The sequence below is a fragment of the Pongo abelii genome, chromosome 8 (assembly GCF_028885655.2).
Source record: "Pongo abelii isolate AG06213 chromosome 8, NHGRI_mPonAbe1-v2.0_pri, whole genome shotgun sequence".
In the NCBI taxonomy this organism is placed as follows: domain Eukaryota; kingdom Metazoa; phylum Chordata; class Mammalia; order Primates; family Hominidae; genus Pongo; species Pongo abelii.
The window spans coordinates 133,995,401-134,022,078 of NC_071993.2; the positions used below are offsets into that span (position 1 = coordinate 133,995,401).

A 26,678-nucleotide genomic window follows, 5' to 3' on the forward strand; every position below is an offset into this window, starting at 1 on the left:
CCAAGTCCTGCAAGATGCCTGGGAGGGCAACTGAGACCTGTGGCCCAGCCACATCGACTCAGGAGGTAAAAATGTCAACAGGCCACAACTTCCAGGGCTCCTGGAATTGGAGACGAAGCCAGTTCTGAGCTTACGCAACCATAGGACAGTGACAGAGGGCCATGGACTCGATTTAGAGCCACAAGATGAGACCACTGCTGGAGCACTGTGGGGATGCTGACAAATCTTCTCAGAGCTTCAAGGACTGTGGCTACAGGTACATCTCAGCCAAACTTAGGCACATGTTGCAATCAACGGACTGAAGCTACAACCACCTGGCCCGCGGTCCACCTGGAGTTGTTTTGTTTCGTTTGTTTTTGAGATGGAGTCTCGCTCTGTCACCCAGGCAGAAGTGCAGCGGTGCGATCTTGGTTCACTGCAACCTCCGCTTCCCGGGTTCAAACAATTCTCCTGCCTCAGCCTCCTGAGTAGCTGGGACTATAGGTGTGCGCCACCACGCCCAGCTAATTTTTATATTTTTAGTACAGACAGGGTTTCTACTAAAACCCTGGTTGGCCAGGCTGACCTCGAGCTCCTGACCTCAAGTGATCTGCCTGCCTCAGCCTCCCAAAATGCTGGGATTACAAGCATGGGCCACTGTGCCCGGCCCCACCTGGAGTTTTAAAATTCTGATTTATAAATTTATTATATGACAGTCTACCAAAAGTATGCAAATCCTGCACTACACTTATTTATGCATTCAGTGAGTCACCTTTATCTGAGTGCAAGTGGCAACTGTTCTAGAAAATGGGAACCATGAGGTTATCAAAGAACCTGGAGGTAGGGTCAGATGAGGAAGCACATCATCACGATGTCTTACACATGCAGTCATGTCTCCTCTTATAATCCTAAGACTGACCTGTGAGGTTCCTATTACAACCCCTAGTTTATATGTAGGAATATCAGAACCCCGAGGTTTAGAAACAGAACGGCCAGAAACAGGAGGAGGATGGCCATGCAGCTGGGGATGGCAAGGCCAGGCCTCCCAGATCTGTGTGACTCTTAAGCTCCGGGCCATTCATTACAGCACACCATCTCAAATGCAGAATCACACCAACAGAATTGAAACTGCACATTAAAGAGAAGGCGAGTGTCACCAAAATCTGTTTCCCAGGCTTCTTTGCAGAATTCCAAATTCCTAGCACGACCAATAAGGCTCTTCTTCTACCTCTGCAGCCTCGATTTCTGTCACTTTCCTGTTGTTCCCTATGCTTCGGCCATCCTGGCCTTTCCGTGCTCCGAAGGAGTGGTGTTCCTTCCTAAACCAGGGCCTTTGCACATGCTGTTCCCACTCCAGTTCACCTAGCTGGTTTCTGCTTATCCTTAAAGTCTGGGTTTATCTTATTTCCTCAAGGGAGCCCTCCCTGCTCTGGAGCAGGTCAGGCCACCCTGTCCTTTACCGTAGAGCACCCTACTTCTCCTGGACAGCACCTTCACAGATGCTTCTCCTTCAAGGGGTCAGAGTCAGCAGGCCACCACTACAGCGCCTGAGCCCCGGAGGTTTCTGATTTCCACAGAAAGCTTCAAGTGCATGCTGTGTGTGAGTGAGCCTGGCCACTTCCTCTGTGGGATTTCAGTTCCTTATCACTAAAACAGAGCCCGTGGCTTTCCACGAATGTGGGGTTGACTTAACAGAATGCTCAGGTCCCACGTTATCCTCTTGAACGCAGCAGATTTCCTCTAATCCACGAAAATGGAAAAGCTCCTCTGCCATTCCCGAATGCTTATTTAATCTGCATTCTGGGTGGCCCCTAGGGCAGGTGACGGGCATTCTCTACCGCAGGATGGTGCCCCACCTGGTCCTCCCCAGGCACTGTGGCCATCCTGGCCACCTCCCTGTGGGCTCTCCCATCCCTGCTGTTCAGCACTGTCCCTACCTCACAGAGGTAGGGACCTCTTTTTCTTACCTTCTTCCTTTTCTTACCTTCGTTCCTCCAATCCCTGATGGCCCCCAAACCTACTGTAGTTGTGTCTGTGTCTTCGGAGAGAAGACACCCCATTAATGTGCCATGAAACCAACTTTACTCCATTTAAAGGGCTGCCTTCATTCGGAGGCTTTGTCCATTTCTTGGTTTTAGCCTCTCTTTTCTGAAATTGCAGTAAAAATAAATAGGTGTGTGTTGCTTTAACTTTTCCCTTGGAGAAATCTGAAGACCCCACCTTTTACTGTCATGGGAAACACCAGGGCCTGAGAAGAACTCCCAACTCGGGCGAGGACGCCATTCCTGAGCCCCACGCGTGGCCTGGGCTTTCCTTTCCCTGCTTCTCTCTTCCCCCAACTTCAGCAGATCCTGAGTCCCACAACTATACTAGCATTAGCTTCTGCAAGCCCAGCTGGGCTGAGGTTTCTGCGGCTGCCTCTTCTTGGTCTCTCTGGAAAACTCCACTCATTCAGCACCCAAGCAAGAGGTCACCTGTCTGGAACGCACTCCCTCGGCAGCGCTGTGCCACCTCTTTCCACCCCATTTGAGTGGCCGGCACTTACCTGTGCTGTTTGTTACCTGACATGTCCCTTCTCCCACCTACCAGCCAGTTGGTGCGGCGCTCCCAGCACACTCGGGCAATGGGTGGGCAGGCGCTCAGGTAACGTTTGTCGAATGAATGAATGAGCCACGTGCTCAGGAGGGCCCTTTCCAGGGCCTCTGCTGGTTTGTTCTGCTCCGGGACTCTCCATCAAGGAGAAATCCGAGCTGGGGACCTCGCACCCCCAGGCTCCGGCCTAAGCCCGCGCCTTGCAAGCCGCCCGTTTCCTACCTCCCGTAGAAAACCCCCGCCCGTCCCGCCCCCCTAAGGGAGCACCCCTCTCAAGGCGTGAGCGCCAGCCCCGGGAGCTCCAGGAACTCAGGAGAACCCCGCGGGGGTGCCCGGGTGCGGGGCGCGGGGCTGGGCGCACTGGGACCGAGGAAGGGGAGCCCCGGCGGCCGCGGGGTCGGGGGCCCAGGGTCCGCGCCGAGGGCGGGCGCAGAGCCCGCGGCCGTCCCTCCTCCCGCCGGCGCTCCCGGCCTTTCCCATCCGGCCCGCGACGCTCCGCCCGCCCCGTCCCACATGACACCGCCTCCGCCGCAAACTTTTTCCTCCCCATCCTGTCGCGGCTCGAAAGGAATGGAAAATGGCGGCCTAGACGCGGAGTTTCCTGCCCGACCCGCGGCGGCTCCGGCGGCGCCATGACGCGCTGGGTGCCCACCAAGCGCGAGGAGAAGTACGGCGTGGGTGAGCAGCGCCGCCGCCGCGCCTCTCGCCCCAAGCTCAGGCTCCGGCGGGGCGGGTGTGCCGGGCGCCTGTTGCCGCCGCCTAGAGCGGCCGCCGGGCCGGGGAGAGGCGCTTCCGCCCGCGCCCGCGCCGCCGCCCCGCGCGCAGTGCCCAGCGCCCCCGGCCGCCCCGTGCCCCCGGCGGCGTCCGCTCCAGCCCCGGGGATCCGGGTCGGGAACACGAGGGGGTGGGGTGGGAATGGGGGCGGGCGCGTCCCTCCCTAGGGTGTCCCCTCCGACGCCCGCTCCTCTGGACCTCTGCGGCGGAGCCCCCCGGGGTACCCCCCAACTCCCCGGCCCCGGCCGCTGCCATCTGCGCGGCTGGGCACATCAGGGAAGCCCAGGGGTCACGGTCTCGCGGCGGCTTCTGCTTCTTGGATGAACTTGCGTCCCGCGTCCGGGCTCTAGGTGGGCGGGCTCAGGTCGGCGCGGTCCCAGCGGAGAATTCCGCCCTTTCCCGGCGGGGAGGAGCGGGCGCGACCTGTGTGGCCGGCGCCCCTTGCCCCTCGGCTGTCTCGCTGGGGACCGTGTGGGACCTTGGAGAGAAGGCGAGCGGCCGAGCGCCCCAGTGGCCCCGGGCCCGGAGACCCGTCCGGGAGAGCGGGGGCCTGTTTTTGCTCCGCGGCTCTTTGTCGCTTTCGAGGGGGGATGGAAGGAGTCGGGTTGCAAGTTTACATTTCGGACCCGAGTGCGCATTCCTGAGAGGGAGGCTTTCCCTTGTGGCTGACTAGACGGGCCCGTCCGCGGGGGACCTGCATCCTTGCGCCCCGGGGACCCGCAGTCCGTCGCCGAGGCCTGCGGACGCCCACCTCTTCCTGATCTGCGCGCCTGGTCTCGGGACTGGGCCGTGGCTACTCTTCTGCTCTCCGGGGTCCGGGATCTTCCCAGCTGGTTTTCGGGCTTGCTATTCCCCGTCCCACCATCCACAGACATCCTTGACCGCCTGCCTCGTCCAGGCCACTCGACCCGACTGGGAAGATCTTTGGTGGTCTCGCCTCCCACAGCCCAGGCTGTGTCCTCCAAGGGCACCGTCTCAGCAGCAGCCCCGCGCCCATTCTGTGCCTGGCCCGTGCTGGGCCTGCCTGACCCTCTGCTGGTGTGGTTCGAATCCTGGCTCTCTGACTTTTGGGAAGCGCCCTGGCAGCCCTTGTCCCCGGAGCGCCCTCCTTTCTGTGAACAGTTGCTTCTCTCTGCTGTCAGTGACTTACAGTGGGCCCTGAGCACGGAGCCAGCCGGACAGTGGTCATGGGGACAGTCCTGGGACAGCCCTGGGTCCCACCGGGCCTGCACTTAGCTTGTTCCACATGCTGGGAGGCATAGGGGGCCTCCTTGCTTCAGGACCGTTATGGCTGAGCTTCCTCCCCATCTCCCCATTTTGCAGATGAGGAAACCGAGGCTCAGACACATTCACAAAAGTGCAGGAGAGCTCATCTGACTGCAGACTCAGTGTGTAACCTGCACCCTGTGCACCACCTAATGGATTCAGTCTGGAGCACTTGGCACGTGCCTTCAGTCTGCATCGGAGGCGAGAGGTTCCGGGTGGATATTCCAGCTGAGAATGCTTGGGGTGTGGCGACAGTGGGGGTCCCTGCGGGGGTAGTGTGTAGAGGAGAGAGCTGAGGACTGACTCCCAGGGAACCTAGCACCAGCACACGCAGAGAGAGAGGAAGAGGTGGATAGGCAGGAGAGGCAGGAGGCTGGCAGAGGAGCAGGCATCCCATAGCCCTGGCCCTCCTGAGGAAGCAACTTCCGTGCCCATGGCCAGAGTGCAGTAGTGGCCATTGGGGGTGTAGTGGGGCCCATCGGGGTGCAGTGGGGGCCGTCACCGCTCCCATTCTACAGAGGCAAGGAAGAGGTGGATTGCGTGCCTGAGCTCACATCACCAGTAAGTGGTGCCTCCTAGGTGTGAAGTGTGGCCGCCCTGGGTTCAGCTGCCACAGTGTCCTGTGCTTGCCTGCAGATGGGGAGGGCTTCTCTTTGGGACACCACATTTTAAGTGACCTTGTTACCCTTCGTCTGCCCCCAGAGAGACCTGGATGGTGTCAGTTAGGATCCTATAGCGTAGCTGGATGGTCTGGAGAAGACCGAAAAGAATGTTCGTAGTTGGGAGAACGGGGTCTCCTTGCTGGGGAGGAGGCTGAGGGCCAGAACAGGGCAGTGCTCTTGAGTCTCACACCTTCCAGAAGCTTCACCACCGCTCATGGTGGTGACTTCTAACATCACACCTCTTGCTAATACTTTGGTTTTAAGAAAACTCCATGTTTGATTATTAAGAAAAAGTAAATTTAAAAAAGTTAAAAAAAGAAAAAATAGAAAACTGTTGGAAAATTTTAAAAGGCAAAAAGTATCTGGGATGGTTTTGCCAGGAAATTCTAGGAAAGATGTGAAGGGCTGAAGGTAGAGGAGAGAGTGGCTGCTGTGCTTCCTCTCACTGGGTGCAGATGACAGTTTGCTGGGTAGACGGTAATGAGACAGCACCACTCCGTCGGCATCCAGAGGCACTTTAGCTGGAGTCCCCCATCAGGGAGGGTAGGAGGGGAGCTGAGCATGAGCGCATTGGGACCATCCCAGGCTCCCCACTTGTCTGCAAGTATGCAGTGGGAGGATTTTAGTGGTTCTCATGGAGGGTGCTGACTGGGAAGGATGTAGGTGCTGGGATGCAGGGATTTATTTCCAGAAGGTGATTGGCTGTTTCCACCTAAGGGAAAATGACTGGAGGACCCCTCCACCACCCTTACCAACTCCAGCATTTTTCGGAGCTTAACAACAGGGCTGTGTTTCCCTGGAGGCGCCCTGGTGGCTCTGTGGGTGGACCACACTTCCACTCTGGCCACTTGGCCCATGAATGAATCACGAGGGGAAAGAAAATGATAAAACTCCATCTCATTTGGAAACATGAATCACAGCTTATTGTTTGCAAGTACTTGGAATCTGTTAGAAGCATTGTTTGTAAATGAGATACTTCAGTTGTATATTTATTTTGTAAAATTGGGAAAGGAGTAAACAGCCGATCTGGGGTTCCTTCTGCAAAGGCAGGAAGTGCTGGTTCCTCCCAATTCGTTCCACTGGGGGCTGCCTGTGAAATTTACCAGCTCGCGTTTCCCCCTTGGTTTTGAGTTGGTGGGTCATGTTTACGGGCCTGACATATTAACAGGCATAAACCTTGACTCAGCTGTCACACTGGCCAGATGATCTTTTCCCTCACAGCCCAGTAGGCAGTCTTATGTTCCGACGTCAATAAAATTATGTTCCTGTGGATCCTGTTCCTAAGATTAGGTGAAAAGATGCAGTATGTTCTAGAATCACACGTGAGGACCATGTGCCCACTCACTCACATCTCAGCCATGGTGCTGAAGGCAGAATGATGGTCCCCAAAAAGGTTCATGCCCTAATCCCCAGACTCTGTGAATTCGGTATGTTACATGGCAAAAGGGACTTTGCAGATGTGATTCAGGTTACCTGGAGTTGGTAGATGGGAGGTTATTATTCAGGACCATCCACATGGGCACAGGGAACTTTGGCTGTCAAAGTTATGAAACAGGCAGTCAGAAGAGCCTATGTTTGGAGGCACAGTTGCTGGCCCTGAGATGTAGGGGCTCACTTGCAAAGACCAGAGAGAGGCCTCAGGGAGCTATGGGAGGCCCCTAGCTAATGACCAGCAGTCACAAAGAGTTGGATCCTGCCAACACCCTGAATGAGCTTGGAAACAGATTTCCTCCCCAGGGCCTCCTGCTAAGAGCCCAGCCAGCCAACACCTTGATTTTGAGACCCTGAGCTGCTGGGCGTGTGGCCTGTGGAACTGAGATAATAAATTTGTGTGGTTTTAAGCTGGCTGGGTTGTGGGAATTTGTTACGGCAGCAATGGAAAACTAATACAGATGATGGGAGAGAAGCTTGCAGGGTGAGGCCCTCTGCACCCTTGAGATCTGTTACTAAGTTCATTGAAGGTAGTGAACCCAAGTGTGCTCTTCACTTTGGCCACTTCCAGGTGCAGCTCTCAAATGGGATGGGGCATTGGCACTGCTCTTATTCATAATGGGACCCTTGAGCAAATTACTCATACTTTCTTAGCCTTGGTTTTCTCATCTGTGAAGTGGAACCAAGCCTGCTTGCTGCCGAGTTGTGAGGACTCACTGAGATGATGTTGGCAGAGAATTTAGCACTGCGTTTAAGATATGCCAAGTCCTCAATGAAGCGTTGCTTTTATTAACTTTTTATTTAATAAAGCATAAAGTTTAGAAACGTAGTGACAAGTGACTTCTGTGTGCATTTAACAGGTTGTGGGAAAAATGCCTTTCTTCAAAAGTTGGTTTATTGATAGTGTGTTTTGCTTTCTAATTGGGGTAGAAGTCACATTTGCTCAGTGTGAGGAGCCTGACTTGCACATGTTCACATTAGCTCTAAGCAATGATAATTGCTAGGAATTGTGTGATATCCAAATAAATTTGGGAGCATGGGAGTTGATGAGAGATCTCTTTTGTTATCTAGAGTAGCAAGCAAGCTGCTACTTTGGGGAAGAAAAAGTAGATTTGATCACAAGTAAATAGAAATGCAGGCATTTTTATTCACTGGAATTGCAGCAAAACCAAATCAGGGCATATTATATTTCTACAAACCTGATTTTACTTTGGAAACATAAAAAATTTAAATTTATTTCTGTGCCATTGTTTGCCTAGGATACCAGACATCTGATCAGGATTGTCTTAGTATGTGTCAATAGTTCTGTCTCTATCACCTCTGTGGATGCAGGTAGTGAAATGGGGAGGAAGAAATAGGCCACACGGTGTCCTTTGCTGGGTGTGGCACTGACGCCCCAGGGCCGTTGCTGTAGCAAGTGCATGCCTGTACACTGTCCCCACCCTCCTTCCCTCCCTTTTCCCTTCTTTCTTTTCTTCCTCTCTGTACTTTGTATTTTCAGAGGATTGTATTAAACTTTGTATTTTCAGATAATTATAGCCAAATGCGGGTGTAAAATATAATTCAGGGATTTCATGAGTAGCCATTACTGGTTTCACCTAAGGTTACGTCTTATAAAGCTGTAGTACAGCATCACGACTGGGATATTAACATCGATAGTCAAGGTACAGAACATTTCCAGCACCATAAGCACCACTTGGTTGTCCTTGTGTAGCCACGCCTACCTCCCTCCATGCCTTTCTCCCCTCAAATCCTGGCCACCCTTTGCCTGTTCTGTGTTTTTATAATACTGTCCTTTAAAGAGTGTTCCATTAATGAAATTGCATAGGAGGTAAGCTTTCGGGATTGGCTTTTTTCACTCAGTATCTCTCTCTGGGTATTCACTAGGGTGTTGCTTCTTTTCTTTGCTGAGTATCATTTCATGGTCCGGATATGCCCCAGATTAACTGTTCACCTGTCGAAGGACATCTGAGTTTGGCTGTGACAAATACAGCTGTGTCAACAAGCACATACAGGTTTTAGTGTGAATCTAAGTCTTCATTTTCTGGGATAAATGCCCAAGAGTGCAGAGGCTGAGTTGTCTGGTAGTTGGATGTTTAGCTTTTTAAGAAACTGCCAGACTTTCCTGGAGTAACTGTGCCAGTTCACATTCCCACCAGCAACGTATCTGTGATTGTAGATTTCTCGGAATCCTTGCCATCATTTGTCACCATCCTTATTGCTTGTGTAGGTGTGTAGTTGTCTCTCATTGTGTTTGGAGTTTGCATTTGCCTTGGTTTCATGTGGGAGCCAGCGTGCAGCTCCCTGTGCTGCTGCGGTGTAGGAGAAGGCAGCCGACCCAGAGGGTGCTGGTGGGGGCGCTGTATGAGCGGGTCCACTGAGCTGTGAAATTGTTGAGTGTATTCAGGGGAGGACTTTGATCCAGTTTGAAGAGACATCATGGAGTGGAAGGCTGACCGGGCACATGCACCAGTGTGGAGACCACGGTTAACACCAGGCGGTCGCTGTCAAGATGCGGTTGTCAAGATGTTCACTTTTCAAACCCTTCAATGCATCTGGAAGGCCTTCAGGGAGGAAATGAGGAGGCGCCCGAGGAGGGGTCAGCGTTTGAGTTTTAGCCCTGACAAGGCCACTGTTCATGCCTGTGACCCAGGGTGAGTGTTCGAACCTCTTCCAGCCTGGTTTCCCCGTTTTTAAGCAGCGATGTTCAGGATGGTATTGTGGGCTTTGCCTCACTGAGGTTGGGCTGATGGGAGTTGACAGGAGCTAATTAATGTATCTTAAGGCAGTTTGGAAACATTGTTATGCAAATGGATTGCATTTGCCATCAGCCACTGTTCCTCAATTTGCTTTTATTGATATGATGGGGAGTGCTTTGGAGCTGATGTTGAAATCACAGTGTGGAATTTGTGTGTTAGTTGACTGGAGCTACCATAACAAAGGACCACAAGACAGGGTGGCTTAACCAACAGGACTATGTTTCTTCACAGTTCTGCAATGCTGGAGTCAAGGTGTTTTGGCGCTTGGTTTCTTCTGAGACCTCTCTCCGTGGGTTACAGACAGCTGTCATCACCCTGTCTTCATATGGTCTTCCTTCTGTGTGTGTCAGTGTCCTCATTTCCTCTTCTTATAAGGCCACTATGGCCAGGCTCGGTGGCTCACGCCTGTAATCCCAGCACTTTGGGAGGCTGAGGTGGGCGGGTCACCTGAGGTCAGGAGTTAGGGGCCAGCCTGGCTAATATGGTGAAACTCCATCTCTAGTAAAAATACAAAAAGTTAACCTAGTGTGGTGGCGGGCGCCTGCAATCCCAGCTGCTGGGGAGGCTGAGGCAGGAGAATCGCTGGAACCTGGGAGGCGGAGGCTGCAGTGAGCTGAGATCGAGCCACTGCTCTTAAGCCTGGGCAACAAAAGCGAAACTCCATCTCAAAAAAAAAAAAAAAAAAAAAAGACCCGGCGCGGTGGCTCACACCTGTAATCCCAGCACTTTGGGAGGCCAAGGCGGGCGGATCACGAGGTCAGGAGATAGAGACCATCCCGGCTAACACGGTGAAACCCCGTCTCTACTAAAAATACAAAAAATTAGCCGGGCGTGGTGGCGGGCGCCTGTGGTCCCAGCTACTCCGGAGGCTGAGGCAGGAGAATGGTGTGAACCCGGGAGGAGGAGCTTGCAGTGAGCCGAGATCGCGCCACCGTACTCTAGCCTGGGCGACAGAGCGAGACTCTATTTCGGAAAAAAAAAAAAAAAAAAAAGGACACTGGTCATACTGGATAAGGGCCTACCCTAAAGACCACACTTTAACTTAGTCACCTCTTTAAACTCCCTGCCTCCAAATACAGTCACACATCCAGGATGCTGAATTTCTGAGGTTAGAGCACTGACATATGGATTTGGAGGGACACAATGTAGCCCATAACAGTATGATTTTGATAACATAAGACTTTTCATCTACAGTTTCCCTCTGTCTTTAGTGGCCTTTGAATTTTTTTTTTTTTTTTTTTTTTTTCCTGCAAGCCTGTGGGTCCCTGGTGCTGCTGGACTCCAGGGAGGTGAGTAGCTTTCTAATGGACTCCAATTTGTTTCTGTATTCAGATCTGGAAATTCCTTGTAATCCAATTAGTGACAGAACAACGCAGTCAGGTAGTTTGAGATCCAAACAGGAACTTCAGAGCAGTTCTTTAAGTGTGATCATTCTCCTGTGAGCGTGGCTTTGAGCTCAGCCTACCTGGGCTTAAGCTGCATTTAGCATTAGGATGTTCACACATCCTGCTTGGACTTAATTCCAGTTTCTTACCATTTATGTTTTTGTAGCGTGAGTAGGGCAGCCGGCCTCATACTGGCTCTGCAATCCTAGTTGGACAGTGATGGCAAAACCTGGGCTTTGGTGCTATTGTCACACACTTGGTGACCCAGGGCTGTCCCCCACAACTCCAGGGGGCACTGTTCTTCTCCACAGCCCACGAGGCTGGCTTCTGTCCTCCACTCACACCTTGCACGGCCCTCCGTGGCCTTGGGCAGTCAGAAAAGTGCTTTAATATCAGGAGCTAATGGGGCAAGGGAGGGGGCTTGGCTTGTGACAAATAAATGACACTGGGCTTCTTGATGATGACTTACAAGCTCAGTTTTGGCCTGCCACTCTGCAGTTATCCACATGCCCACATGCACGTGGGAAACTGAGTATCCACGCAGGCACTCCTTGTCTTCGAAAGGCGGATGGTTTCACCCCAGACAGATGTCTGTCAGTTTGTTAAATTTTCATTTGGGTGCCTTGAGGAGAAAAAGGTGCTTTCTCTTGGCATATAGTGTGTGCTGTGAAAACAGCTCAGGTTAGGGGTCATAGAGCTCCGTCTCTGAATATCAGCCTGGTATCTTATTAGGCATGTCACCTTGGGGGTTATTTACCTTAAGTCTGAGTTTCTGCTTTGTAAAACTGGCGATAACACCAACCTCTTTGGGCCCTTCTGAGGAGAAAGATAACCTAGCCCAAACCGGGCCCATGGTCTGTGCTTGATAATGTTAGTTTCTTTCATCCTTTATTGATTGCTTTGTAAGTAGAAGGCTGTGTTGCCTGGGACTGAATCTCTAGCTTAATTCACTCTCTCCGCAGCCCTGCTGCATGGGCCCCATTGCTTCTGTAGCCCCTGCCTGTTGCAAAGTGCTGGTCAGAATTTTAATGTTAGCTCTGAGGTTAGATCAGGGACTGTAGTTCTTATTGATTGCTGGGGGGTCCTGAAGGGACAGGATGAAGGCAGATCTCTACATCCCTCATCAGAAATGTTACCTTGAGTCTTTATCTAGTTGCAGTTGCTGTTTAGACATATGATTTGTTGCCGCATCTCCTGAGGAGTGTGATGCAAGATTTATATGCCATCTTGAGTGACTTGTTTCAGTTTTAAATTTTATTTTATTTATTTATTTTTATAGACAGGATCTTGGTCTACTGGCCAGACCGGAGTGCAGTGATGTGATCATAGCTCACTGCAACCTTGAACTCCCAGGCTCAAGTGATCCTCCAACCCTGGCCTTCTGAGTAGCTGGGACTACAGGTCTAGCTAATTAAAAAAAACCTTTTTAAAGAGATTGGGAGAGGGTCTTGTTATGTTGCCCTGGTCTCAAACTCTTGACCAAAGTGTAGGGATTAGAGATGTGAGCTACCACACCCAGGGGAGTGATTTAACTTAATTAGTTACACTAGGTAAACTTAGGTATATTTATGTAACAGTCACGGTTTCCTTTCTGACTGTTAGCTAGCTGCTGTAACAAACAGCCCCAACATTTTGCTGGCTTCATACAGTACAAGTTTGTTTTTCATTTGTGTCAAAGTGGGTGGTGGGGAGGGTGAGCAGGGGCTCTGCTCTGCCCAGCCATTCAGAGACTCTGGCTCCTTCGGCCCTGCCAGTCTGCCCTCCACTGCCCTTTACCATTCAACCGTAGATGGGGAAAGAAAGAGATGAGGACGGTGCATAGATTTTCTTTCTGGCCGAGTCTGGGGGTGGTGCCTATCCCTTCTGCTCACATTTTCTCACCGTGACCTGAGTCTCTGGTCAGACCTGCAACAAGTGGGGTGGGAAATGTAATCAGACTGTATGCCTCACAGGAAGAGGATAATGTGGATTTGGTGGTCTCCTCCACGTGTTCCTATTGATGCTTATTTTCCGTTACCAGGAAGAGTGTTAGTCTGGACTCTTCAGCTTCATTGGCGTTGAGCACAGAGGTTGTGCATCCTCAGGACTTTCACCCTGAAAGTCACTTGGCAGAACAGATGTTCATGTCCCTATAAAGACGTAAGTGATGCCAAGGACAGACGCCGCCTTTTTCCTTGGAGTGTATTTTGCTACTTATGTCCTATAGATTTCAGGATATTCTTCAAGGTGTACCAAGCCCAAGAGCAGTGCTGCTTTCTCAGTGTGTCTTTTTCTTTTTTTTTTTTTGGGATGGAGTCTTGCTCTGTTGCCCAGGCTGGAGTGCAGTGGCACAATCTTGGCTCACTGCAACCTCCGCGTCCCAGGTTCAAGCAATTCTCCTGCCTCAGCCTCCCAAGTAGCTGGGATTACAGGCGCGCACCACCACATCCGATAATTTTTGCATTTTTAGTAGAGACAGGGTTTCACCGTGTTAGCCAGGATGGTCTCGATCTCCTGACCTCGTGATCCGCCCACCTTGGCTTCCCAAAGTCCTGGGATTACAGGTGTGAGCCACCGTGCCTGGCCTCAGTGTGTCCTTTTCATATCTGTCTGGCTGTTCCTGTTCCCACCATCCAAAAACACATGCACACCCCAGGCCCCTTTCCTGTGCTGTTTAATTCTTTTGGCCTCAGAATGCTGTGTACTAAAGCTTGCTAATGAGAACCCTGTCTTTGTTTTTAAGTGTTTTTTGTCTTTATACAATGGAATCTTTATATTCTGAAATAACACTTGTCCATGAGTGTGTATGCAATGAAAAAGGCTATAAAGTTAAATCAAGGAGAGCAACAGTGACTTAAAAGTTAGGCGTTGGGACACTATGGTGTGGAGTTTAGAGCACTGGATTGAGAGCCTGAATAATGGAGTCTGGTATTCCTGGGTACAGCACTTACTGCTGCCACCTCTGCCCTCCGAGTCCTGGGCCCCTTACCTGGAGTTAGGGCATATCCTAGCACATCTATGCATCTCAGCTCTGCCCAGGGGAGAGAGCAGGACAGTGTGTGTGGAAGAGCTTTGAGAAGAGAAAGTACTACTTAGTGTTGGGTTATTCATGTTAAACGATTATACAGTCAATATTAACTTCTTATAGAGAAAATATGCGATTTCTGGTGATTGTTTTAAATTTGAAAAGGACAGTGTGGCATTGTGAGTTTCACTTTCCTCAAAGTTTTATGATTTTTATTTTACTTACTAGTAGACAAGTTTTCTAGTAATTGATTATGTTGTGAGTAGATGAACATCTTGCATAAGCAGCTAGCCTGGGCTGCTGTGTGTAACCTATGTATAGAGACCAATGGTGATGAAGCCTGTATGTTTCAGCCTCGGTTAGGAAACCTTCTGTCCTAAGCCACAGGTAAGTTAAAGAAGACTCTGCCTCGAAATAACTCATTTCTTCCCTCCCTTCTCCCCTTCTTCCCTCATTCCTTCTGTCCTTTCTTCCTCCCCTCCTTCCTTCTTTCCTCCTTCCTTTCCTCCTTTATTTCCTCCCCCCCTCCTTCCTTCTCTCCCTCCTTTCCTTCCTTCCCTTCTTTCTTCCTTCCTTCCTGTTTGCTTGCCAGCCCTGTTCTTAGACATTTGTATCTGGAGCTGCCCTCATGGGGTCTATAGTCTGATACAGCCAACTCTTCCATATCTGAAACTCTCGAGGCCAGTGGTGTTTCAGAATTCCAGTTTGTCACAGTGCAGACAGACAGGTGGGAGCTGTGCGAGGCCAGCGGTGTTTCAGAATTCCAGTTTGTCACAGTGCAGACAGACAGATGGGAGCTGTGCGAGGCCAGCGGTGTTTCAGAATTCCAGTTTGTCACAGTGTGGAGAGACAGGTGGGAGCCGTGCTTGTGGCTCCTGTGCCAGACAGCCCCAAGCAGCTCTGGGCAACACCCTGGAGTCGAGCACATTGATTCCGCTGCCATGAGCGTGTGAACATTCACAGCACGAGGGAAGCCATCTGTAATTAGCTCCTCTCCACTCAGGCTAGACTTTTGCAGTTAAATGAATTACAAAAATTTCTTTGGGGTTGGGAACTTTGTGGGTATTTCGGGCTTGTGGGTAATGAACTGTCGATGTTGTATTTTTTCACAGCTAAACCAACACATTCAGGTTTTGTCTTCTCAGGGCCTGTCATTCATTCTGGTTCTCTGATCAGATTTCCTCAGACTGTGGGTGCCTGCAGCCAGCCCAGAAGCCCTTTAAAATGCCCTTCGTGGCCATCCTGGCCTCATTCCCAGATCCACTCCTGTCCAGCTGGGTGCCTGGCTGGTCCCAGGTCACAGTCTGTAATTCCCACTCCCCTGCCTCAGCTTGCAGGGTCTGTGGCTGATCCGGGTCAGGCCCCGGGCACTGCTGGCCTCATCACATTGGCCTCCGGACCCCTTCTGGAAGAGACTTATCCCTTTGTTCCACCCCGGGCTGTGGGGACAAGATTTTGTGAGAGCTGAGGGCCCAATGAGAATGGTCTTGAGTCCTTAGGGCCTGGGAGCCCTAGGTGGAAGTGGGAAGGAGGAGGAGGAGAGTGGGGAGGAGATGCGAGGACTAAGCGCACCCAGGGCCAGGTTTAAGAGGTCAGGGTTGAGGACATTAGAGGCCTGTCTCCCCCAGGCGCATAGAGCTGTGAATTTTCCTTCTTCAGTTCCTTAGCCAGAACCCCTAAAGCAGATTCTGGGGTGATGGAACTCTGGGTATGAGTTCTTGTCAGCCAGGCATAGTTAGGAGCTTGGGCCTGCAGTAGGTAGCCCCTCATCTGGATGAGAGAGACTCAGCTCTGCCCATTGAGAGCTTGTGCTGCCTGCAAAGTGACCTGCCTGAGGCTCATTGCCTGGTCCCTGTGAATATTAAATGGCTTCAACACAAAGAAGGGACTTCCAGGGGAGGCTGCCCATGATTGCCAGTGCAGTGGGGCTCCACTGATGCCTGGGATTCATTGCCAGCATGCAGTGGGGGCTCTGCTGATGCCCAGGATCACCAGCGTGCAGTGGGGCTCCACTGATGCCTGGGATCGATTGCCAGCGTGCAACGGGGACTCCACTGATGCCTGGGATTGATTGCCAGCGTGCAGCGGGGGCTCTGCTGATGCCTGGGCTTGCATGCCGCTGCCTACTGGTGCGTGGCCGTAGCCGCCTGTGCCCGGCTGGTGTGCTTGTCCAAGGTGATGACGGTACTTTTTATTGCACAGAGTTGCTGGAGAGTTGAATGACCTGGGTCATGTCAGCACAGTTTCTCAGCCCCTGCACTGTTGACATTCCGGGCAGGATAATTTTTCACCCTAGGGAGCTGTCCTGTACCTTGCTGGATACTTAGCAGGGCCTGCCCAGTAGATCCCGGTAGCAGGATCCCCCTCCAGCTCTGTATGTTCTTCAGATGATTTGGGGATATCACTGGTATTTTAATAAGTTCTAGAATTTCCGCCATTGACATTGCCAGGATGTCAAGCCAGGATGTCTCAGACATTGCCAACTGTCCCGGGGGTAAGTGGGGCCGGATGGCCTAACTCATGGTAAACACTCAACAGCTGCTGACTGTTACTAATGATACTGTGTTATTAGCAGCAAAGTCAGCAAAGTCGCTTCTGTATATTTGGGAAGAAAAGCTAGAAACCCCAACGACTTGGTCTGGCAGGGTGTGCAGGTGGGCACGGAGGATTCGGACGGGTGGACACGGAGGATTCGGACAGGTGGACACGGAGGATTCGGACAGGTGGGCACGGAGGATTCGGACGGGTGGACACGGAGGATTCGGACGGGTGGGCACGGAGGATTCGGACGGGTGGGCACGGAGGATTCGGACGGGTGGGCACGGAGGATTCGGACAGGTGGGCACGGAGGATTCGGACAGGTGGGCACGGAGGATTCGGACAGGTGGGCACGGAGGATTCGGACAGGTGGGCACGGAGGATTCGGACAGGTGGGCACGGAGGATTCGGACAGGTGGGCACGGAGGATTCGGACAGGTGGGCACGGAGGATTCGGACAGGTGGGCACGGAGGATTCGGACAGGTGGGCACGGAGGATTCGGACAGGTGGGCACGGAGGATTCGGACAGGTGGACACGGAGGATTCGGACAGGTGGACACGGAGGATTCGGACAGGTGGGCACGGAGGATTCGGACAGGTGGACACGGAGGATTCGGACAGGTGGACACGGAGGATTCGGACAGGTGGACACGGAGGATTTGGAGGAGGAGAAAGCCAAGAGGGAGCGTGGGGGCCCTTCGGCCGAGCTTCTTGGCTGTCTAAAGATCATTAGGAGCTGGCTGTGTTTCATTCTCCTTCTGAGAGACAAACATGAGTTTCTCTTGAGGTCAGATCCCAGGAGTGATGTGCAGATGAACGGGAATTGTGTGGCTCATCCCAACATGTCCTTTAAGAAACCCCATGCAGGCTGCTTAGAGACCTTCCTAAAGGCAGGAACTCAGGCATTTGCTTCTTGGAGTTTTATTTGCTGGAATAAAGGCACTTATCAACCTCTTTTTTATTTTTCGAAAATAATAACTTATTTTCTTTAACATAATTGACTTTACCAGGGGCAAATACCGATTTAGCAGGAAGGAAATGTGATTATTTTTCTTTCAAATTGCTGTGCTTCTATTAACTTCACAAGATTTATTTTCAAGTCCTCCTAACATCATAAGTGTTTTCCTGACCATTTTTCAAAGGCAGGAGTGGTCTTGTTCCTCCAGGCACCATGGCCAAGTGGCCAAATTTCTTCACATTATTCTTGGGGGTTGTTGCTTTGTGAGAATCAGCCCAGTGAGGCCAAGGGGAAGGGGAGGTGGGGGTGTGTGCAGGAGGCCTGAGACTTAGGTGACCCCGATGACGGTCTGTGCTATTTCCATACTCAGGCTCTGTGGCCATCAGCCCGTTGCTCTGAGGGACAAAAGCTTTCTTATCCCAACCCAGGCTGATCCCCCCGATCCCGTGTTGCTCTCTGCAGTTCTGCGACATGCTTCCCCTCCAGTCCCCCTGGGGGCAGGTGGTGGCTCCATGTCCCCTGCTAGACTGAGGGCCCTCGAGGGTGAGGGCTGAATCCTGTTGCTTTCTCTCTTCCCAGCACCTGCTGTGGTCCCTGGCACACCTTGTCGAACACTGAATGAAGGCAAAGGGAGAGATTTCATCTTAGCAAAATGTCATGAACTGCCTGGAGAACCATGAGTTTTCTGTTGGTGGGGAGTTACATCTTGGAGGGGGCGCCACTTGCAGGACTAAGGCAGAGTTGGCTCAGCTCAGGGATGCAGTGGGTGATGGGGTCAGCAGCCCTAAAGCTCCCTCCACCCCTGGCTGTGGGAAGCACCCATTGGGGGCTCCATCCCAATGGGCTTCCTGAGCTAAGATGGGTGCCTTGTCCATGCTGGATAAATACGTGGCGATGGTGGTGGGTTGGGCAAGTCAGTTACACGACGCTGTATGTTCTTCAGATGATTTGGGGATATCACTGGTATTTTAATAAGTTCTAGAATTTCCCCCATTGACATTGCTGTAAGGCAATTAAATTAAAGTTCCTTCTTAATAAAATGTTCCAGTAAAACACTTTCCTAGTCCCCTTGTTGATATGTTTGTCTGCAGTGACTGGATTAGCTGGCAGGAGAATAGAAGAAAAGCGGATTTTGAAGGGAGATTGTGCTTGAGTCCCGCTTCTAGCTCCTAGTCATTGTGGGACCCCAGTGGGGCTCCCCAGAGCTTTCGGGTCTTGATCATCTGTAAAATGAGGGTCCTGCCACTAGTCTTTTCTGCTCCCAAATGCAGTAATGAAAGGCCAATGAAATCAAAGTATATATTATATATGCCAAAGTACTTTGTAATTATAAAGCATTAAACAGCTAAAAGGAATAATAAATTCTGTTCAGAGGACAGATTGGCAAACTTTTTCTGCAGAGGTCTAGAAAATAAATACTTTGGGTTTTGCAGGCCAAGAGGCAAAATGGAAGATACTATGTTAAGACATTAAACCTAGAACTACCATCTGACCCAGTGATTCTTCTTTTAGGTGTGCACCCAGAAGAAGTAGAAACAGTTCACATAGGCTGGTCCGAGTGCAGTGGTGTTTACAACTAGCTGATCACAACCAGTTACTGATGTCATTGTTCCTTCTCCACTCCCACTGCTTCACTTGCCTTTACAAAAAGTTCAGGCTGGGCGCGGTGGCTCACACCTGTAATCCCAGCACGTTGGGAGGCCGAGGTGGGCAGATCACCTGAAGTCAGGAGTTTGAGACTAGCCTGGGCAACATGGTGAAACCCTGTCTCTACTAAAAATACAAAAACAATTAGTTGGGCGTGGTGGTTCGCACCTGTAATACCAGCTACTGAGGAGGCTGAGGCAGGAGAAGCACTTGAATCTGGGAGGCAGAGGTTGCAGTGAGCCGAGATTGCACCATTGCACTCCAGTCTGAGCAGAAGTGTAAGACTCTTATCTCAAAAAAAAAGAAAAGTTCAAACAAATAGTTATTTACAATTGTTCATAGCAGCATTAGTCACAATACTTAAAAGGTAGAAACAATTCAAATGTCCATCATTGGATGAATGGATAAAGAATACGTGGTATGTCCCTATAATGGAATATTATTCAGCCACGAGAAGGAATGAAACACCGATCATGCTACAGCATGGGTGAACCTTGAAAACATTATGCTAAGGGCAAGAAGCCAGTCACAGAGGGACATACATAATTCTATTAATAGGAAATGTGATTCTGTTCATAGGAAGTGTGATTCTGTTCGTATGAAATGTCCAGAATAGGCAAATCTGTAGACACAGAAAGCAGATTAGTGGTTGCCAGGGACTAGGGGAGGGCGTGATGGGGAGTGGCCTCTTAGTGGGAGTGTCAGTCTGTTTGCATTACTATAAAGGAATACTTGACGATGGGTAAGATAGAGAGAGATTTGTTTGTTTGTTTGTTTGTTTGAGATGGAGTCTCGCTCTGTTCCCCAGGCTGGAGTGCAGTGGTGGGATCTCAACTCACTGTAACCTCCACCTCCTAGGTTCAAGCAATTCTCCTGCCTCAGCCTCCCGAGTAGCTGGGACTATAGGCATGCACCACCCGCCTGGTTAACTTTTGCATTTTTAGTAGAGATGGGGTTTTGCTGTGTTGGCCAGGCTGGTCTCTAACTCCTGACCTCAGGTGATCCACGAGGCTAGGTAATTTATAAGAAAAGAGGTATAAGGCTGGACATAGTGGTTCATGCCTGTGGCCCCAAAACCTTGGGAGGCCTAGGCAAGCTGATCCTTTGAGCCCAGAAGTTGGAGACCAGCCTAGACAACATGACAAAACCCCATCTCTACAGAAAATTTAAAAATTAGCCAGGCATGGTGGCACACACCTGTAGTCCCAGCTATTCAAAAGGCTGAGGTGGGAGGATTAGGTCCCTGGAGCCCAGGAAGTGGAGGTTGCAGAGATTTACATCACTGCATTTCAGCCTGGGTGACAGAGTAAGACCCTGTATCAAAAACAACAAAGGAAAGAGTTAAAATTGGCTCATGTTTCTGTAAGCTGTACAGGAATCATGGTGCTGGCATCTGCTTCTGGAGAGGCATCCGGAAACTTCCAATCATGGCAGAAGGGGAAGGGAGAGCCAGTGCATCACAGGACAAGAGCAGGAGCAAGAGAGGGGAGGAGCTGCCACACTGTTAAACAACCAGTGTCTCGGGAACTCACTGAGCAAGAACTTGCTCCTTACCAAGAGGATGGTGCCAAGCCATTCTGGAGGGATGTGCCATGATCCAAACCCTTCCCACAAGGCCCATCTTCAACATTGGGGATCACATTTCCACAAGAGATTTGGAGGGGACAGACATCCAAATGGTATCAGTGGCTTTGGGGTTTCCTTTTGCAGTGATGAAAATACTTAAGAACTACATTAGGAATGTACTAAATATTAAACACTACTAAATTGTATACTTTAAAATGGTTAATTTTCTGTTATGTTAGTTTTACCTCCTTTGAAAAAAAAGATGAGGACCGGGTACGGTGGCTCACGCCTATAATTCCATCACTTTGGAAGGCTGAGGCGGGCGGAGCACCTGAGGTTGGGAGTTTGAGACCAGCCTGACCAACATGGAGAAACCCCATCTCTACTAAAAATACAAATTAGCCGGATGTGGCAGCACATGCTTGTAATCCCAGCTACTCGGGAGGCTGAGGCAGAATTGCTTCAACCCGGGAGGTGGAGGTTGCATTGAGCCGAGATTGTGCTGTTGCACTCCGGTCTGGGCAACAAGAATGAAACTCCATCTAAAAAAATAAAATAGAATAAAAGATGGGAACCATTCTTAGCTTATGGGCAGTATAAAGCTAAGCCGTGGGCCACATTTGGCCCATAGACTGTAGTTTGCTGACCTCTGGTCTAGAGTCTTAGAACCTTTTAGTTTTAGAATAATGACCATTATTTTTGTAATAATATTGTATGCTAGTTATTAAAAGATTGCAAACTATATTAAAGTTAAAAGGATGTAAAAAACTTAGGCATGGCTGGGCGTGGTGGCTCACACCCGTAATCCCAGCACTTTGGGAGGCCAAGGCGGTTGGATCACCTGAGGTCAGGAGTTCGAGACCAGCCTGGTCAACATGGTGAAACCCCATAACTACTAAAAATGCAAAAATTAGCTGGGTGTGGTGGCAGGTGCCTGTAATCCCAGGTACTCGGGAGGCTGAGGCAGGAGAATCGCTTGAGCCCAGGAGGTGGAGGTTGCAGTGAGCCGAGATGGCACCACGGCACTCCAGCCTGGGTGACAGAGCAAGACTCTTGTTTCAAAACAACAACAAAAACAATAAAAATCTTAGGCATTCTCCAAGCAATCTACCATTGAGAAAGGAGCGCCATTCTCAGCATCTCTCTCCACGTGCGATGTTCCATACCCTCCCGCTCCCCACTTCATACGCAGAAACCTAATCACCGAGGTGATGGGATTAGGACGTGGAGCCTTTGGGAGGTGATTACGTCATGAGGGCTGAGTGTCCTTCTAAAAGAGGCCCCAGAGAGCTTGTTCCTTCCACCCTGTGAGGACACAGTGAGAAGGTGCCTTCTATGAGCCAGGAAACAGGCCCTCGCCAGACACCAAATCCACCTGCCCCTCAGTCTTGGACTTTCCCAGCCTCCACAACTGTGGGAGATGAATTTCCATTGTTTGTAAGCTGCCTGGTTTATGATATTTTGATATGGCAGCCCAAACAGAGGTAGATACCATGTGTAGAGAGAAGCAGGCAGAGAAATAGGAGAGTTGAAGGGTACCCCACCCTCCTTGATTTCTAGTTGAGGAAATGGAGGCTGTGAGTGCTGCAACTGAGCGGGGGTTCTGAGTGCTGGAACTGAGCGGGGGTTCTGAGTGCTGGAACTGAGCGTGGGGACTGAGGGCTGGAACTCAGTAGGGGGAGGCTGTGAGTGCTGGAACTGAGCGGGGGAAATGAGGGCTAGAACTCAGTAGGGGGAGGCTGTGAGTGCTGGAACTGAGCGTGGGGACTGAGGGCTGGAACTCAATAGGGGGAGGCTGTGAGTGCTGCAACTGAGCGGGGGTTCTGAGTGCTGGAACTGAGCGGGGGAAATGAGGGCTGGAACTCAGTAGGGGGAGGCTGTGAGTGCTGGAACTGAGCAGGGGAAATGAGGGCTAGAACTCAGTAGGGGGAGGCTGTGAGTGCTGGAACTGAGCAGGGGGATACTGTGAGTGCTGGAACTGTCTCTGGGGAGTCCTGTCTGGAGCCTTGAAAAAGGCAAACAGCCCTTGAAACGGCAGGGTGGGGAGAGTTGACCAAAAGGTTAAAAAGCAATTTAACAGAAATCCAACTCTTTAGGATTCTTGCTTCTTCCACCGTGTTGCCTCCAGAAGAACAGAAAATAAAATCTCCATTTTGCAGTTATCATCTGACCAGCAGTTACCACGGAGGGCCAGGTGTGGTCAAGGGCACATTTGTCTACACAGTTTCCCTCTTTGATCTCTGTGATTTATAGACAGGCACTTAAAGGTGGGATTAATGTGTAAAGAGCCGTCAGAGTGAAGGATCTAAGTCCCTGGAAATGAAGGATTGGATGAAAGTGTTTCTTAAGGACAGTTTTAATAATCGTGGTACACATACTGTAGCATTAGTACTTCCATTGTAAAAACTTGGTATTTGACTTACCTGCCAAAGTCTACTGCTTACCTGCACATAGGTGCATCAGCTTTGCAGATTCTTTTTAAATGTGTCAGCCCACGTTTTTAAAAACTGGTTTAGAAAATTCTCACTGGGCTTCCCGCCTCTATCACTGATCTAATCATGATTCATCTTATGGCTGGGAAAGCATCACTAGCCTGGAGAAACTGAACGGTGGTGTCGAGTCTTGTTTTCAGTTTTTATTAGTATTTCCTGTTTCATACAGCCCACCTTTCTGGGCAATCAGCCTAACACACCATAGCCTTATTTTCTGAAACACTTTTATTTATGCACACACACATGTATACACGTAGTTAGAGCTGGGTGAAATCCTGGCAGTAACCAGACCTGCTTTTTCATTTTATCCATCAGATCTCTTGGTGTCTCCTCTTATTACTCAGGGTACTCATGTGAACATTTATAGTTTTGTTTTGTTTTTTGAGGTGGAGTCTCGCTCTGTTGCCAAGCTGCAGGGCAGTGGCAGGATCTCCGCTCACTGCAAACTCTGTCTCTCGGGTTCAAGCAATTCTCTTGCCTCAGCCTGCCAAGTAGCTGGGATTACAGGTGCATGCCACCACGCCCAGCTAATTTTTGTATTTTTAATAGAGACAGGATTTCACCATGTTGGTCAGGATGGTCTCGATCTCTTGATCTCGTGATCTGCCCGCCTTGGTCTCCCAAAGTGCTGGGATTACAGGCATGAGCCACCCCGGCTGGCCTTATGTGAACATGTCTAAACACATACACACATATTGCATACTCTGTGTGTGTGTGTGTGCATAGGTGCATCTGCAGAAATAAGTCTACAACTCCAGGCAATAGCTGGAGAATCTCCAGGATGGGCTTATGTCACAGTAGGGTGTGATGTGGGGTGTGCCTGCTATGTGTGTTGGGTGGGGTTGGAGTGGGATGGGTTGAGCTGGTAACACTGAGAATCTTTGGCCCTGAGCTCCATAAACTGAACCCGTGGGGGAGGTGCGTAGCTGGGTGCAAACTCCGTAATTCCCATTTGACTTTGGCCCAGTTAGTTAACTGCTCTGAGCCTCAGTTTGCACATCTGTAGGGTGGGGATAAATAGTACCTGCTTCCTATGACTGGAGAAAAGAGTGGTGTGATAGGGGTAAAATGTTCAGCATCGTGCCAGACACCTGGTAGCCACCTGGTACATGCGAGTACCATCGGGGCACCGTGTAAGCCTGAAAATTGATCCGGTGACAGAGCCGCCTAAGTGTTTTGTCTTCTGTTTTTTTTTAAATACCAGAGAGCTGTTAAGAATCATCAGATTTCCACATAAAAGACTTGATGTTTGTTCTCAGCTCAAAAATAGGTACAAACGTCAGTGTGAATTGAGATTTCCAGGAAAAGTAGACAAAAGAAAAAAAAAAAACTGAACAACATTTTCCCGTAAGTATTTTCAAATATTTACATGTCAACTTAAGGGAAAACACAACTACTTATCTTGCACTTTTATGACTGTATCATTTAATAAACATTCTATGCCAGAGGAGGTTATGGATTGATTGAGGCCCCCGAAAGACAGGTTGAAGTCCTAACCCTTAGTGCCTCAGAGTGTGACCTGACTTGGAAATGGGGTCATCGCAGACGTAATTGGTTAAGATGTGGTCATACTGGATTAGGGTGGGCGTTTAATCCAGTATGCCTGGTGTCCTTGTTAAGAAGAGGAGGGACACATGAGAACTCAGCCAAGTGAGGATGGAGGCAGAAGTGGGCGTTACACGGCTGCAAGCCAAGAAGTGTCCAGCAGCCCCTAGGGCTCCCTGGAGCTGGAAGAGGCAGGGAAGAAGTCTCCCCTAGAGGGTTTGGAGGGAGCATGGCCCTGCAGGCACCTCAATTTCTGACATCTGGCCTCTGAAACCGTGAGAGAATAAATATCTGTTATTAGACGCCACCAAGCTTTGGCACTTCGTGTGGCAGCCCCGGGATACTGATACAGAGGTAGAAATGCAGTTGAGACACAGGGGAAAAGGTATTTCTGTTAGTGGGCAATTGAGAAGGAGAGACTTTTGGGCTTTTAGTGCTCACTCCAGACCATTGGCACCCTGCATCTTGTCTTATCTCCAGTCATTAAGGAAATAAGTCTCAGAACAATTGTTCTCCAGTGTATTTTGCATCGTCTTTTTAGAAGAAAACTGCCTAGAGAGTGCGGTGGTGACTACCGCGCCGGGTGTGTGAACATGTTAGCAGATTTCCGTCTCTGATCTGCTCTTTCTTTCAGTTTGGATTTGATGTGAATGTTGTTGACCAGAACTGGAGGTGAACAGGAGAGAATTAACTGCCTTCCCTCCAGAGGGACCAGGCATTGAAATGTGCATTCCAGATTCCCCTGGCGCAGTGAGCTTTGGAGTTAGAGGATGAGCTGATGATCTCTTCCTTTCTTTCCATAGAGGATGTCTGTGAGTTACTGTCTTCATTCTTTTTTTTTTTTTGAGACGGGGTCTCACTCTGTCGCTCATGCTGGAGTGCAGTGGCACCATCTCGGCTCACTGCAACCTCCGTCTCCCAGGTTCAAGCGATTCTCCTGCCTCAGCCTCCCAAGTAGCTAGAATAACAGATGCCTGCCACCACGCCCGGCCAATTTTTGTATTTTTAGTAGAGACGGGGTTTCATCATGTTGGTCGTGCTGGCCTTGAACTCCTGACCTCAGGTGATCTGCCCACTTCGGCCTCCCAAAGTGCTGGGATTACAGGTGTGAGCCACCACGCCTGGCCTGTCTTCATTCTTTCACGTGTTCATTCAGCAGACATGCAGCCAGAGCTGCCCACATGGCAACACCCTTCCTAGGCATTAAGGACTCAGTGAAGAACAACACCAGCTTGGTGTCCACCCTTGGGTTGCTGTTGCTGCCTAGTGGGAAAGACTTGGGGCCAAGCAGTTACCATGCTCGGCGGAGAGGTGAGTGCTCTCAGGGAAGACACCTGTCGTGCAGGTGAGGGGCACCTACCCAGGTGCCACCTGGTCTGCGAACGCCAGTGAGGGGTGTATTGTTTCTAGACTCTGACAGACATACTGAAGATACTCAGGGGAAGAGGGGCTAAGTGTTCTTAGCAGTGGGAATGGCATGTCCAAGCCTTGTGTGCCTCGTTGGAGAAGCTGAAAAAATAAAACATGCACAGAGTGAAGGCGTTCAGCAGAGTGAGAATAAGCTGTGAGTGGGAGAAAGGACTCGGAGCCTCCCAGGTCGAATGAGGGCCTGGAGGAACAGCATGAGCGCATGGGACCCATCTCCCTGGGCTCTTGCCGTGGGCCAGGGTTCAGCCTGATGAACTGCTGAGAGCTGTGTCCGCGGCTAGTGTCCATGTGTCCCAGGCCCTGCCCCCAGGGACTTCAGTGGAGCCCGCAGCCTGACTCGTAAACTTGCCCAGTATTCTTAAACCTCCAGTTTAAGATGTGGTCATGCTAGATTAGGGTGGGCCTTTAATCCAGGATGCCTCGTGTCCTCGTTAAGAAGAGGAAGGACACATGAGAACTCAGCTGTGTCCTGAGAGCTGTGTCCTCGGCTGGTGTCCATGTGTCTCAGGCCCTACCCCCAAGGGCCTCAGTGGAACCTGCAGTCTGACTTGTAAACTTGCCCAGTATTCTTAAGCCTCCAGCTTAAGGCGTGGTCATACTGGGTTAGGGTGGGCCTTTAATCCCATATGCCTGATGTCCTTGGTAAGAAGA

At 50.5% G+C, this 26,678-nt stretch overlaps 1 protein-coding gene across 4 annotated transcripts in view; it reads left to right on the plus strand.

Annotated features, from left to right (window-relative positions):
* Nucleotides 1-3,073: 3,073 nt before the first annotated feature.
* The window catches only part of DOCK1 (dedicator of cytokinesis 1), a 547,152-nt gene continuing 523,547 nt past the window's right edge, over nucleotides 3,074-26,678 (plus strand). For 2 of the 4 annotated variants that reach the window (XM_024253415.3, XM_024253416.3), the window contains exon 1: nucleotides 3,074-3,249. In XM_024253415.3, coding sequence (XP_024109183.1) covers nucleotides 3,204-3,249 — 46 coding nt within the window. In that variant the 5' untranslated portion in view covers nucleotides 3,074-3,203. Of the gene's footprint in view, nucleotides 3,250-25,436; nucleotides 25,911-26,678 lie in introns of those variants that run through there. The other 2 variants (XM_054523055.2, XM_054523054.2) reach the window with 2 other exon arrangements.